Source organism: Triturus cristatus, chromosome 6 (genome assembly GCF_964204655.1).
Source record: "Triturus cristatus chromosome 6, aTriCri1.1, whole genome shotgun sequence".
In the NCBI taxonomy this organism is placed as follows: Eukaryota; Metazoa; Chordata; class Amphibia; order Caudata; family Salamandridae; genus Triturus; species Triturus cristatus.
In genome coordinates this window covers 1,181,011,840-1,181,028,133 of record NC_140589.1, presented here as the reverse complement: position 1 = coordinate 1,181,028,133, position 16,294 = coordinate 1,181,011,840, and the positions used below count along the sequence as shown (strand labels likewise).

The following is a 16,294-nucleotide window of genomic DNA, read 5'->3' as shown; positions in this document are numbered from 1 at the left end:
TCAGCAATTCAGTCCCACACACGAGGCGTCCGTGTGGCAGAAATAGTGCCTGGCTGGTGCCATCTTAGGGGCAGGCATTTGACAGTGGGTATCCGATGGGCAGTCCGGCTGGACCAGGGCTCCCCTGCGGGCAGGCGTCCAAACTCATGTATAAATCTGCCGGGCCGCCGCTCCTGTCAGCCCGCCCCCGCTCTCCTCACTGGGAAGGCCGTGCGGCTGCCAGCTTCTCCCTCCAACATCTCGGGGAACTCCTCTACCGGAGCAATAGACTTGGGTTGCGGCTACATTCGCCACTTCCGATCTCCTCAGACCGGGTCGCGGATTAATTTTAGAGTGTGGGTCACTGGCCGCTCACAATCTTCCCTTTCGGTCCCGCCGTGAGACCCACTTCTATCCTCTGCTCTGCTGCTCCATAGCGGCTGCCATCTTTGAGTCCCCTCCGACAGTCTGCGGGCTGTAAACTCGAGCGGCGGGAGCCCTCCTTGGGAGCTCGTAGCTAGGTCTCCGTCTGGACTTGCATTTTGGACATGCCAAGCATGGTAACTGTCTTTTTCCTCGAGTCCTGGAGCGGAGCTGAGCGAATTCACGTCCCTTCGGCCATGACAGTTGACCACGCCCCCATGAAATCATTTTTGCCCCTCTTTTTATCTTTACCCTCCTTGATAGATCTGCATTGAACCTGCTATACCCACAGAAAACTAAACATGCTAAATGTCTGCTAAATTTCTTGTTGATTTGTTAAATTACGCCATAGTTATTATCAAAGGAACACTTTTGAGCCCCTCATTTTAAAAGTGTGGAATCTGCACAATTTTAAAAATAATAATAATAAGCCAAGTATGCTAATCATCAAACCAATTTCATGTAAATTTGTCAAACAACATTAATGTTGTATTCAAATCAAAAATGCATCATTATATCCATAAAATGTAAACTCTTAGGGGCATGTTTGTGAAGCCATTTTCCCGTTCGCAAATGGGCCAATTCTCAGAATCGGCCCATTTGCGAACGGGAAAAAGCCTTTTGGGATGTATCATTCCAAAAGGCCCTTGCAATTTAGGGACTCGGAAAATGTGCGATTCCCTATTTTGCAAATGCATTTAGAGAATCGCAATTTGCGATTCCTAAATGCTATTCCAGTAGCCGTCGCAAATTGCGATATTGCTGTAAGGAATCGCAAATTACCACCAACTTCAAGTTGGTGGTAATTTGTGATTTCCTTGAAAAAAGCACTTTTTTGCTTTTTTCAAAGTGGCATGTGGCACACATACATGTCCTAGGGCATGTAGGTGTGCCACAGGTGCACACATACACATTTCAGGGGTGCAACAGGGTGTCCTTTTGGAACCCTTGCACCCTTGAAATTGCGTGCGCAATTTGTGAGTACCTATTGGGTACTCGCAAATTGCGCACGCAATTCCCATTCATTCCTATGGGCCTCTTGGCCCATAGAAATTAATGAGAAGCCATTCCTTATTTGAGACTAGTAATTTTCGAGTCGCAAATAACTAATGTGTAGGAATCGCTATATTAAATGCGAAACCTTCCTACATAGCAGTTTGCGAGTTTTTAATAGCGATTCGCAAAAAATCGCTATTAAGGACTCGCAAACCTGTTCTTTCATACATGTGCCCCTTATTGCCCATTCCTGAACACTTTTTAAACGCTAATTTCTCGTAAAACTAAAGAATGAATTTACTCCAAGTCAAGTAAAGGTATTTTCTTCACTAAAGTTCCACTTACATGCCAAGTTAGTTGCAATTTAATTCGGGTTTTTTTTGCATATCGAGGTGCAAAGAATCCTAAATGAGGTAAAATGAAAGTGTCACTTTTGCCCCCACCCCCAGCTTTTTTGCCCCTGCTCGGTGGGCTGGGTGTGTGTGTGTGGGTTAGTGTGTGTGTGTTTAAAATGTTGGTTTTCCAGTCTGAATTCATCATCTCTGTGAGATTTTGGGCAACCTATTTTACTAATAGATCTCTGAGAGTTGAGTCATAAAGTTGATAAATTGATTGGAACAATAAACAAAGCAAACTTCAATTTACTAAAGATAAAAAATGTGTATGGGCGGTGTGAAATGGACATACCGTATCATCATCATCTCTAACATATCCTGCTCCTAACTTCCTGCCTTTCCTTTTTACCAAGTTTGTTCCAGTGATCTTTAAGAGATTGTGATTTATCTTGTCCAATAGAATTGACACATTAATCCAGAAGAGCTGAAAGTAGGGATGCTGGGAGTGCTGCAGCACCCTCTAAAATAATCTTGCTGGAGTTCTTCTCTGACTGCAAAGTTTGAGGATTTTGTAAAGTGAACTATCTGATGATCCAGGGTGCAGGGAGTGTGAAAGGAAAGCAATACATTTTTTCTAACACATAAAAAATGTAAATACCCGTGAATTAACTCTACAAATATTCAAAACATCAGCAATTAGAAAAGCACAATGACACACGTTTGTTTTGTAATTCTAGTGGAAACAAATATTTTAAAAGTATCAAAACAAATTACACTTTACATGGTGATGGGCAAGTAAAACTGCAAGTCTGTGAGAAATTTGTGGCAATTTTAATGGAAAATATACTGTCTTAGTGAAGTTGTGCTACCACACAATGCTTTTTTACTATATTTGCAACGGTGTACTCCAAAGTGCCCCACTAGTTACATAGCACACCTTTACCACTTTCCTGCTTAATGGGTATGGAATATTTGCTGTACTTGTTCATTGTAAAACGCTTGGATTTTTTCACAGTCCCTTTGACATCAGTGACGTAACACTGATGGAAGCACCCACACTCTGAAAATTGTTCCAGCTCCACTGCATTAGTCCGAGCCTCTATTAGATGATCAAAGATATTTGTAACACTCTACATACCCTCACTCCCCGTCAAAGTCCACTTTAATTCTAATTTTCCCACACACAAATGTGGAGTTTAAGCAGATGGACTGTGAAGATAAAGACAACAGGTTCTCCTGCCTCCCAAGTAATGAGGAGGGCACTTGTAAAAACTGCTCTGACAGATGTGTGGGTTTTAAAAGAACACCATCTCTGGCAGTCTCTGTTGATCTGATGTTTAGGCAAGAATCAGGAGAATTGGAAACAGGTGATTCAGGACAGTTCTGTGTAAGAAACCCATCCGCCTGCTCCCACCTGCCGCTGCTCAAAGAAGAACGATCTGCTTCACTGTTTTCTTTAGGATTGACCGGATGTGCAGAACTGAAAAGGCTGGAAATTCCGCTTCCATTGGAGCTCATTCTTCTCAGTTGAAATGACGGATATTCGTCCTGTGAAGAGATGCCTCTAATGCTGCAAAACTTGTGATAGAGATTGCCAATTGCCTTTTGAAACCGTTTGCTAAGCAAAGCATAGAGGAATGGGTTAAAGTCTGAATTGAAAAGAGTAAGCCAGTAAGCTGTTGTAATGACCGATGAAGGTACACTACTAATCTTCTTAGCATACGCATGCTCTATTGCCTGAAAAAGATTGACGATTACATAAGGCATCCAGCAACAGGAGAACACAACTACAATAAGCAGAAGACACAACCGTCCATGGTTATCCCGCCTGTGACGATCGTGTACAGAAAAGTCTTGGCTTGGGTTTGTGGCGCACTGCATAACCCCAGAATAACTAGAGATGCTCTGTGTGTCACAATAATATGCTTCTGCCAGTAGCTTGCAATTTATGAAATAAATTAATTTACAACATGTAGGTTTCGCCACCTCAGCATTATTTGTTGTAAGCGAATTTCTACGTAGCTGATTCTCCAAATCATGAATCCTTTTAACATGCTCAGTAGCAATACTGACCACTTTTAAGTAGCAAAAAATCATTATACACATTGGCAGTAAAACTGAGAAGCCAGCAAAGAGCACGGCATAGCTAGTGCTGCGGCTCCAGTCTGTGACGCAGGTGTATGTGGCCGGTACATATGTGACATGCCCCCATCCAAGTAAAGGAGGAATGCTGCTAAGCAGTGATTGAAGCCAGATCCAAATGATAACAGCCAAAGTCCTTCGGCTGGTTTGAGGAGTCCCATATCGCAAGCAGTCCACTATTGTCCAGTAGCGATCTAGTGCAATGGCTGCCACACTCAGAACTGATGCTGAGCAATATACGGAGGAAGTGTAGCCCACGAATAAGCAAAGTTCCTGCACAATTAAAATGAAGAAAGATGTTATTATAAAATCAGGAAATATGACAGTCTGATGATTTAGATACATTATTTGTGACCTCAAAGTTGCATTTAACAAGCATCTCTTATTCAAGTCGAACACAATTTATTTTTATTATTTTGCACTATTAGGCCTGATCAGTAAAATGTTTCCTATGGCTGTTGAAAGAGACAACCGTTATGGGCTTCTCTTTAAACATGTTACTAGTAAATTTTGAATTTCAGCAACCAGGCTTGAAATGGGACAAAAAACAGATCACAGTGCTGCACATTCACGCACTGAAATTCACAACTATTTTCGACACAATGGGAATGACATACAGGGGCCTTTGGGCCAGATGCATCAAGAATTTTTCACAGAATCGGCCCGTTTGAGGGTCGCAAAAAATGCTTTTGCGATGCATCAAACCCAATTTTGCGATTTGGTAACCTGTTACCAAATCGCAAAATGGGTTTGTGATTCGCTATTTGGAAGAAGTGCGTTTAGGGCATCCCTTCCAAATTGCAAATCCTAACAGTATGCATGAATGTTTTGTGACCGTGAATGCGGTCGGAAAACATTCGCATTTTACCACCTACTTAAAGTAGGTGGTAAGACATTTGCAAATGGGAGGGGGTCCCCCTTCTCCTTTGTGAATGTTTGTAAAAACATTTCTAAGAGCAGGCAATGGTCCCACATTTTTGTGATGCATCTGGCCCTTGATGACAAATGGTCCAAATGAAACCACACTGCATGTAACATTGGTCAGGACGGGATAGGATTTTACAACTTGTGGGGAGTGAGTGTGAGAATTAACAGTGATACTTTCCTATGGAATTTTAAGGGCATTTTGTGGCCGATGCTTCATTTTAAAAGACACAAAAAGTGCAGTTGCATTCGGTTATTTTGCTGTGATTGCTCCAGCCAAACCCATTGTGGAAAATACTGGCAAATGTGGCCCTTTGAAGAATGTTTTTCCAAAAGTAACAGTAGGTTGAAGCTGAAAAACATTTCTAAATGGGGTTTGAGCTTGATAGTCAATTAATACTAGTCATTTGCACAGATAAGAACGGGGCTTATGCACGCTGCGTTTCACCACCAACCTTTGTGCCAGAATCTCAACCAGACGATTCAGTGCGTGAGTTCCAGCGTGCCCTAAAATCCTTGCAAATACCATTGTTTCCATAACTGTATAGGATAGCTCTAAGTCTGCCCATTTCCCTAGTCATATTATATTGTAGCATTTATATAGCATTTCATACACCTAGCAAAGCCATAAAATGCTCCAAACAGAATCTGGTTCCTGGTGCCCCTTAGAACTACGTAATTGGTAGGGTTGTAATTTGTCCTACCTGAAGGTGTTGTGTGAGGTGAGTGCCTAATTTGTAAAAACAAAAAAAAAGTGGTTAGACAGCTCAAAGTTTTGTTCAGAAGCCCACAACCTGCACTACTGAAAGCAGGGGGTGATGAATACCAAGGCTGGATAGTCTTGATTCCACCTCATGTCTCTTTAATCTGCCAACAGGCAGTACTTGCCTCTTTATACCTCTCTTGCAGATTCTTTTTCATCTCTGCCTCCCCTCTTTGTCCCTATTTATCCATCTTTCTCTTACCCCTATTTGTGTTTTTCTTTTTCCTGCTCTGAGTCAAGTTCAGATGAGGAAAAATAAATGCTGGTCACAAAAATTGGGTGGCAATGGGCCCCACCTACAGCCACCAGCTCAAATTAAGCACTGGGTGAGGTGCTAGAAGTTGAAAGATGTATTTCAAACTTCGTGCAGTGAACCAGTAGCTGTTTGTAAGCATAATGCACTGTAGATCACAGTGAGAATAGAAGCAGAAGCCTATTCAGGTAACTTCTATTAGTTTCAATGTATGGACCCACAGAGTAGCATCTCTAGATGAGAGAAACTATTGACTAGCTTTTATGCCTTCTTCTTTGGGGATAGAAGTGTAAAGTAAAGAGATGTTGGAAGTCACAAAACAGCATTCATCCGACCAATTGAAATAATAAAGCTGGTTCTTTTGTATCACAAACATAAGAGGGGACATTGCACACTAATGGTTGTAAAAATACATTAATGTATTCTGAGATACGCTCGGTCTGGGAACCAATTCCAGATATAATAGGTCTCCCTTGTGGAAAGTGACCAGATTTATGTATTTTTGGAAGAGCATAGATACAGGGTATGACCTTGTATCTGAATTCCAAGCTACTGATAAGACATTGATCATGCCAGATCTTGAGTTTACTTTCCATTTTAGATGTAATTTGATGTAGGGGATTAGAACTCAAGTTGAAATATGCTGTAGTATCTGACAATTGTCTATCTAGTTCATGAATGTAATCCTGTGTATTCATGAGTACCACATTCCCTCCCTTGTCTGCGTCCTTGATAGTTATTTCTGAGAGTGCATTAGTTTGGCAAGCGTGTGTCTTTCCCCTTTTGATAAATTAGCTCTGCTAATCTTTGGGTGGCATTTGATTTTGTCTTCCCAATAAAATATTTCTTCAGTCACACGTTGATAAAAAGTGTCAATAGCACTGTCATTTTGTGAAGCCGGCAAAAAAGTGGTTTTAGGTCTCATACCGCTGTTAATGCTAAGATCAGGCGAGATGCTTAAGTCCGAAAAGATGTGAGTAATGGGGATTGATTTTGACTCTTCTTCATCTAGTGATAGTAGAAGTTGTATGTCTTCGATGTCACGAATTGTTTTGTGACAAGGTATGGGCGCCACTTCCACAGGATATGAAGTGCGTCTGGGATTGAGTGCAAAAACCCTTTTTCATTTCAACTTGCATATAAAGATTCAGTATGTCATCGTGTGAGGTATACATTTTGACAACCAATACAGACTTATAGATGGGTGTGTGTGACGGGACAGAACATGCAGATCAGGGAGTGGAAGGAAGTACGGACTGGTGGACGCCGATATCGCGTTTACCTAATGTTGTCCCGTCTCAACAGGATGAATGGGCGTCCGAGACAGAAGGAATACTCCGGGATACAATAACAGGAGTGGTGCCCTTTAACTGGGAAGACCTGGGGAAACAGACCCCGCCCCTACAGGACGTCACAGCGTTGGGAGCGTCAAAAGAGGTCGGAAGCAGGAAGAGGACGGACGGCGATCCCTGGAGAGGAGAAGGAGACGAGTGGCGTGGCGGGTTAGACGAGGACGAGAAAGACGCACGGGAGAGAGCTCAAGGAGAGAATGGAAGTCAGAGAGCAGAGAGGCCAGGAGGCTCCGGATCCGGCGAAGCGCCCTGCCACGCTCCCAGGGGAGGAGCGTGGCTTGGACAGGTACGGGACCGGGTAGCGGGTTGGGTAGGACGGCGGGAGCACCCGCGTTAAGAAAACCGTCCCACGTTTTGTTCGGTCAACTTTTTCTGTTGTTACGTCCCCGACCCCTCATCATTTTTGAAGCACACGAAAGTACTGTTCTGCACTGTTAAGGTGTTTCCTCACTCCCGGGCCCTGGTAATAGGACATTCTCGCCTATTCTGTGAGGCTAATAGCATCCCTTGTCTTTTCTTTGCATTTGGGAGCCACCTGCGAGCTGACAACGTGACCGGAGGTGCGGTGGACCTACAAGAGCCGGGTGGAACTTAAGAGCAGGGGTTCAGGAGCACCACGGATCCCGCCGCCTTTGCTAGAGAAAGACTGACAAGCCGGGCTAAAAGGAAATACATATCAATAAAACCTAAACTACATCGATCTCGTCTCACGTCAGTCCTTGAAGGCCCATTACAGTGTGCAACAAGTTACCCCCTTTTTGAACAATGTCAAATGAGTATGAAATTAGACAACTAGCTTTAACAAATCACTGGACAGATCTTTTACTAGTTGTTTTATGTGTGTGGGGTTGTATGTTATTTTCCTCAAAACATGGCCCTTTTTCCTCTTTTTCCCAGCACAACTTCACACTTAACGTGTTGGATATCACTGGTTTTGAATTACTTTGCACTCTAGAATGGGTCCAAACATTCTGGCTCCTGTCCTTAGGGCTCAAAGGTATAAGTGATTGACCATCAACATCTTTGATTGGCTAGATGCATTTATCAAGCACACCTTTCTTCTCAAGAATCTTTGAGGTAGATACAGTGCATTCATCTAACCTGTTTGACACTTAGGTGACATTAATCCCTCACATGCGGGTTAGTTTTGAGTTAACATACATAGGAGTGTTTGTTTTGCACTTTTGTACTCAAGTTTTTTTTCTCCGGGATTAACATCTTGGCTCCGCTTTTTCCATCTATTAACGCGCTCATATTACTATTATCATCATATTTTAAAAGTTTTTCTTGTTCATGGGGTCTTTCTCTTTTTTCGCAGACTATTATTTTCCCCTTTTGGATCTTTTCTGATTCTCTACCGCTTGGTTGCAAACATGCAACAAGATTCGATAAAACTGATAGTTTCTCTATTGTTGTTTTTTTCACGACTTACATTTTTGTAACTATGTGAAGTTATGTGTAAAAGGATGGTGGTCCTAAAATATATGTTTCTCAAACTTACAGCCTTGAAAAAGTCATCAAATGAAAAAACAAGTGTCAGCTGTCCTAATATTGGATCTCATTTGAACTGAACTCTTAAGTAAACAATAAAAAAAATTGGACACTTAAATTCAATATGTGTTTCTCATACTTTTGACCCTTATCCATTGAGTTTCATCTGTTATTTTCCTTGGACAATGCCTTTGGACTTGTCGGATTGACAGACCTAATGTAACAAAATCGTGGTGCTCTAGAAATGTGCATCATTTTAAATACATATGTCACCCTTTGGATAGGCAATAAACAACCCATAGGGCAGGGTGCATTGTATTTAAAAGGTTTTACATGTACATTTTAGTTTTACATGTCTTACTAGTGAGAAACTCCTAAATTTGTTTTTGACTACTACAAAGCCTACCTCTCCCATAGGATAACATTGTTTTACCTTATTACATTTAATAACTGATATCTTTTGTGTGGGAGCAGGTAGGAATATCACATGTGGTGTCTAAAGAAATGTAATTTAAGACCCTCTTTAATGGTAAAATGGGATTTTAAGTCACAATTTTAAAAACTGCCACTTTTAGAACAATGGCCTTCTCTTGTCCTGACCATTTCGTGCCTGTGGCCTGTTTCTGGGTTACATGACTAAGTGTAGTTGACAGTTGGCTTTTGTGTATTCCTCCAAGACAGCATCATAATAGAGGGCCTGGGCTTTGGCATTATAGACCACCCTGCCTTAATTGGGGGGGTAGGGTGACGCTTTCCTGTACCACAATTGTACTTCAAAAGCACTAGCCCAGCTCACACACTAGCCTATTGTGCCCCCAGACAGACTGGGACCACTGCAGGGAGGCTGGAAATGCTAGGTCTTCGGTAGGGGAAACTCCAGAAACTTCAAAGTGGGCCCCAATTATAAAGAGAAGACCCACTCTGCAGTTCACTCCTGAGCCTATGGACATTACAGAGGAAGGACTGCATTGTTCCCCCGAGGGCTGCCCTGCTGCTTAATGCTAGCCTTGTTTTTCAGAGGGCTGCCATGTCTTGTTCCCCAGAGGACTGCCCTCCTGCTTGAGGCTTTCCCTGCTTGCTGAGACTGAGGACTGGACCTGCTCCCTTCATCCCATGCTGACTGCCTTCAAGGGTCAGCTGACCGACCTCCTTTTCTGAGCTACAGGGCCACAGCAAGCTCCAGCAACTGCCCAGCTAACCTGCTGCCTAGACCTGCAAATGGACCTGCCTGATCCCTGCTGGCCTCTGCAGGAGTGATTTCTTGATCCCAAAGAGGTGCCTCCCAGGTGCTGGACCCTTTTTGTGGCTTCAGTTGACCTCCTTTTTGGAGAAAGCAGAAATCCTAAGTTTTGGGCTCTTTACGACTGGGAACGGGCCAGTATGTGGCAAGATCTTTCCACCCATGCCAACGCAAAGCTCCAGCCTACCAAACTCTTCTTGCTAAATCAACCCCCAGCGACAACCGGCAGCACGAGATCTGCACTTTACGATACAGCCAGTGCTGACTGATAACACAAAGCTCCAGCAACTACCATCTGCTATGGCCGACAGGATCTTCACGCTTCAGCTACAACTGTCCATGACGCCCTGCCTGCTCTTTGGACTACAGCAACGACTAACCATGATGCTCTCTCTGCTCCTCACAGCGTCCTCCACTGCAAATTGAACTCTTCGCCCTGGACTTTAGAAGGTAACTTTTTCAGCAGATCTAACCTGGTCTTTATATCTGGCCAGCGCTTCATTAAGGTCAGCCTGAACTTGTGACTCTCATCTGGATCACAGCACCAATAACCAAAAGTGGCACTTTGTGCTTTTAGTAGAGGTGGGCAAAACTCGTGGAGGTCTACTCCTTGGAATTCTGTGGAATTATTTAAAAACTCTGTGAGATTCTGCAGTGTTCCGCCTGTGATGGAATGCTGCCTCATTCTAATATTCTCTGGTCTCTCTTACTCAATATACTTCTGCTTTTCCCTCCTAATTTAGCTTCCTTCTTGTTGCCTTGTGTCCACTCTTCTGTCTGCGCAGAGCACCTGCGCCATTCCTCACTGTGCCAAGCTGCAGGGGGCCATGTGCGGGACATGCTAGCGCCTAACAAGTCCAGCAGCCAATGAATCTCTCGGCACACAGGTGCCCTGTTTACATCTCAGTGTCCTGCTGGCGCATTTGATGATACACATTGGAACCAGCATGGTAAAAAGGGAAAACCGCCAGCGGAAAAGAAGATTTCTCAAGTTTTAAAGCCCTTTCAAATGTCACTGCAGGGAACGACTGAGCCACTATTGACGAGGCACAAATGGAATGGGCAGTAGGGAGTGGGCACAGTAAAAATGGCTGCCGTTCAGAAAAGGGCAGCACCAGAGGGGCAGAGCCAGCTGATCGTGCCAGGCAATGTGACGCCTGTCAAATAGCAATAGAGACATGGTGAGTACAGAGTGGACTTGCTGGTGAGGGACTGAGACACCACCAGTGACGGGGCAGCTTTTAGCGGGAAAGCACCATCCGTGGTATTTTAGAGCTGGATTCCCACAGATGAGCAGATTGGGGTCAGTTTAGCTTAGCAGAACATATGAGGAGCACTTTAGGAGCAGGTACCATAATGTGAGACAGTTTGGGAGCAGGTGCAACAGTGGGGTCACACACAGGTCTACCTGAGCTGGAAGTTTGGAGCAGGCTCGCAAGATGGGATGTGTAGGGAGCATGCACCTCTGAGAAGAGCAGTTTGGGTAATTTGTGGACAGGCACATCTAAGAAGGCAGGCTGAGCACAGGCACTGTGGGAAGTGTGCCATTGTGCCAAGCAACTTCAAGAGTGTCCTTTCAGTAACTAAACACCACACAGGGACCAACGAACCACCAGCGACCGGCTCTTCATTTAACAGATGGGAGAGTCTGGCACAGCGATGAAAAAGTTCCCAAACACAGCAACAAAGAAGAACTTCAAACACAGTTCAGGGGATATTCAGGGTAAAAAATGCAACATGACAATGACAGGCCCCACGCGAAAAAAGGTTTAAACAAGTGCACTCCGTGGTGATGAAATTTCAACAATGTAACCCTCATTCAAAGGTGGTAGCGTGCAGCCCGACCATAGCCTGCCCTGAAGCCATGTATGTTAATTATGAGAAAAGTGAAGCGATTGCGCACTCCAACTTCGGACGCACTGCTAAAGGCCGACAAATATATCATAGATACACCAAATTGTTCAAATGTTAAATCCATTTATTCCAAGTATTCCAAACTGTTAATCTTCATTCATCAAGTTACACGGTGATCAATCATATAGTTAGCTTCTAAAACGGCAGATGTGCCACAGGCTTCTTTCTGTCACATGCTTTGTCCCTTAAAAATGTACATTATACGTCAAGTTCTAATACAAGCAAATTATCGATTGCATAAGATGTTAATAAAACATATAATAACTTTGAAAGTGTCATCTTTTGTCGTCGTGCTCGTTAAACTGCCGTTGTAAAAAGGATAGATGATAGTTCCAAAATCTTATCGTGTAACTTAGTAACTTTTGAATTCATATCCAGTAGTCGTGGGTGCCACTTGTGTCAGGACAGAGTCAATATCATGCGAAAAAAGGTTTAAACAAGTGCACTCCGTGGTGATGAAATTTCAACAATGTAACCCTCATTCAAAGGTGGTAGCGTGCAGCCCGACTTGACGTATAATGTACATTTTTAAGGGAGGGCGGGGCATATGTGTTAAAGCTCAAACTGATTTAAAATGATTGAAACACTGGATGAGCGCTGACGTATACTTGGCATTATGGGAGTTGCAGTTTAGGCGAATAATCATGTATAACCGTTGGATAACGTCATTGGCTAATTGAAGGGGAGGGTTAGCAGAGTGCTGTTTAAATATGAGGACGTTAGAAGTTAAACATAACGCTGCACAGCGCAAAGGGAAGCCTGCAATGACAAATATCAAGAGGTAGGAAGGATGAGAGTTGGGTACATTTTGTGATACAGGGGTGAATAATGAAGAAAATGGTTATCGAAATGTGATAGAATGTGTTTGTACGACATAGTAGCATAACAACGGTTGGGAACTTAGAGGGGAGCTTAGTTTAAGCACGTATAGCGGGAAAACGTCAATTAAAAGGTCCGAGTCACGAAACATGAGTAATTTGTTGAAATATGTAATACAGTTGGGATGTATAATCTAATAGTCATGTCTTTTTAAACTTTTAGTGAATCCCTGAAGAAGAGCTATAAGTTAAGCTCGAAATGCATTGGAGAACAATCACTAAGGATATGAATATTGTATAAAGCATGCAACAGAAAGAAGCCTGTGGCACATCTGCCGTTTTAGAAGCTAACTATACGATTGATCACCGTGTAACTTGATGAATGAAGATTAACAGTTTGGAATACTTGGAATAAATGGATTTAACATTTGAACAATTTGGTGTATCTATGATATATTTGTCGGCCTTTAGCAGTGCGTCCGAAGTTGGAGTGCGCAATCGCTTCACTTTTCTCTATAATGACAGGCCCCACCCCATGACTGTTGCTTAAGCCCCCTCTCCTTGAGCCAGCTCTGTGCACCCCACCCTCTGCACCAAAGACGGCTCAGCTAGGGCTCAAGTATATATCTCCAGTTGCCTTCATACTCACCGCTATAGTTCATGCTCCACAACCCTGGGTTCTAGTCTCAAGGCTCCGGTACCTACTTATCCGCCTCCGCTCCGTGTGGCCTAAGATGATGGCGTAGAATTCTCCTCTGGTTCCCCTTCCACTTCCAGCAGCACACACCATCACAACACCAACACTGTCGATTTTACTATTCGTCTCACCCACACTCGCTTACCTACACTGCCTGTCATCCAACCACACACAAGTCCTCTCCTCCTATCACAACCTTCGACGAACGTCATGGAAGCAATATCTAGGTAAACAATTTAGGGGAGGTGTGACTAGCACAGGGAAACTCAGCTAGACCGTGGTTGGCTTAGTTTTTCCCGAACTCCGCACTCCAAGCAGAGTGCAGAGTGACAAAACTCTGCGAACTTTGACAACAAAACAGAGTTTGCGGCCCCTACTAACTTTTAGGTGTTATACGCAATATAAACTTTTGAAATTGCATATCTTGGATTCTACTAATTGAATTTTTTTCATTTTGGTCTAACATCACTTGTTAAAATCTACTCTAAATCAGTGTGGAATTTTTCTTGTGTTGTTTTTTCACTATTCTTGTTTAAGTGCTGCATAAGTACTTTACTTGATACAAAAAGGTTTTTTTTTTGGCCGGGACTGGTCAGGAAGGGCCCATATAATTTTAACTAAACAAAGGAATCCTGGGCTGGCTTTTTGGATGGCTGTTTATTGATTAAACAGACTTAGACCATTAAATCATTTAATGAGTCTGAAGTATTCATTTACTTCTATTTTTTTTTTTTTAAGTACAATTCAACATTGTTTGAAAATGAACGTATCTTTAAAAAAATAAGTGACAAGGCTTTATGTTTTCAAATGACTGGTTGATATATAAACATGCTGGTTTGTGTTTTTTGTAAATAATGTTTTGTTTCAAGTCTATTTTGAATATCGTTTGATTACATGTGAATGTTTAAGGTAGTTTGTCTTTTGCACTGATACACTCTAACAATGTTGAATTGTTTTTAAAAAAATCAAAAATAGAAGTAAATGAATACTTCAGACTTATTAAATGATTTAATGGTCTAAGTCTGTTTAATCAATAAATAGCCTTCCAAAAAGCTCGCCAGGATTTCTTTGTTTAGATAAAAGCATAAGTACTTTACATCATCATCATGAGAACTTTATTTTATTTTAAAAATGATAATATATAACATATTGGTTAAAAGGGGTAGTAGTACCCAAAATATAATCGCTGCTGGAAAAAAAGTATAATATATCAAAATCACAAAATGTGCCTTCATTTTTAAAATTCAAAATGTCACAGCTCAGTGCCTCCCACATTAAAACCATTCTCATGTAAAAACCTTAGCAGCCTGTAAAAGTTTTGCACACTTAATCCAAAAGGCCGTTGACATCGACTGGCAAATTATCTTATGGGTGAGGTACCATACCTACATTGCAAATTGTTTCCTAGCCAGTGGAGAAGCAATTTCGTCAATGGTACCTTCATAGGCGGCTAACGGTTTCCAGTCATAAAGGCACGGATAGGGAACCCGTACACATCCTAATATTGTTAATTGTCATATTTTCCCAAAAACGTCCTTTTATACTGGCCTTACCAATCATGCACATGCTTTTAAGGTTATAAAGCAGATGCTTCATAGCACTGGGCCAGGGTATTTTCTGTGCGTACTCAGAGGCCAGAAGGTCTTTAACACCATCACTGTAAGACTCAAGGGCAGGAATTGTCCATAACCTGTGCCAAAAGATCAGCATTCTACATTCAATCTTATCTGCAATTTTCTTTTGGTCCAGGTCTAAATAAAAAGGGGACAGTAGTGTACTAGCAGGCAAATACAATAAGGTTCTTCAAAACCGTTTCTCCACTATGGATAGGCCTTTAATGTGGGAGTAACCCCACAGCTCAACTCCATAGAGAACCACCCCTAGTGCCTTCACATTGTAAATTTCCAATGCTGGACTTGCCCTTCTTGATATTGTTTTCCTGTGGATTTTACCTATATGTGTTGTATGTTGAATTAAGGATACATGGGCTTTTTCCACCTGTGGTGTCCAACATAGATTCTTGGTCAATTTAATCCCCAGGTACTCAAAGCTCTGCAGCACATCTAAAACTGTGTCAGCCACTAGCATCATCCTCTTACAATAATTTGACAACTGTCTACTAAAAATCATACATTTGGGCTTGGAGCTAAGATTCAAGCTTCGATCCACACAGAACAATTTGAAAGAGTCCAGGAGCTGTTGCAAACCCTGCAGTGACTTAGAAATAAAAAAGGTATAATTCGCAAAGAGAAGAGCAGGCACACCTATCTTAGGGGCATCGCACCTATCTTGATCGAAAAAGCCAATTACGCCATTGATGTATAACGTAAAAAGAGTCTGGGCCAAAACACACCCCTGGCGGATCTCACAATCGATACGGATTGGGTCTGTCAGGGCCCCGCCCCTTCCACACCTCACCTGGGCAAACGTGTCAGCATAAAGCCTCACAATAATATCCAGCAAAGAGGCCGGCAAACCCATCTCTTCAACGACCTTCCATAGTCTCGCTCAGGGCACTAAATCAAAAGCTACATGAAGAGCGACAAAGGCAACATAAAGTTTGTCCTTGCCTATATCACCTCTTGCCAATACATACAAAAAAAACAAAAAATCTGATCCAGTGTACTCACATTTTTCTAAACCCTGCCTGCCAATCCGTAAGTATACTCGCATGCCTGATCCACTCCTGTACATGAGCCTGTACCTATTTGCAAAACATTTTTTGCAGGGAATCGATCAGACTTATTGGCCGATAGTTGGCCGGGTTATAACTGTCCCCTTTTTTATAGATAGTAATAATTTCAGCTAGTTTCCAGGACGATGAAATCTCCATGCTGGCCAAGATTGTATTTGAAAGCAAGTTAATGTATGGCCCTCAGATTTCAAAGGTTGCATTAAATAAGTCATCAGCCAATAGATCTGGCCCCATAACACGTGGATGCTGTCGTGAACGGAGTCAAGGAGGAA

At 42.5% G+C, this 16,294-nt stretch overlaps 1 protein-coding gene across 1 annotated transcript; it reads right to left on the bottom strand.

Moving 5' to 3' along the window:
* Window positions 1–2,873: 2,873 nt before the first annotated feature.
* On the bottom strand, window positions 2,874–15,808 carry LOC146821149 (5-hydroxytryptamine receptor 5B-like). The gene is made up of 2 exons (XM_085609807.1): window positions 15,746–15,808; window positions 2,874–4,148 (listed from the first exon to the last, which is right to left on the bottom strand). The coding sequence occupies exons 1-2, from the start codon at window positions 15,806–15,808 to the stop codon at window positions 2,874–2,876; spliced, it is 1,338 nt and encodes a 445-aa protein (XP_085465933.1).
* Window positions 15,809–16,294: the final 486 nt, after the last annotated feature.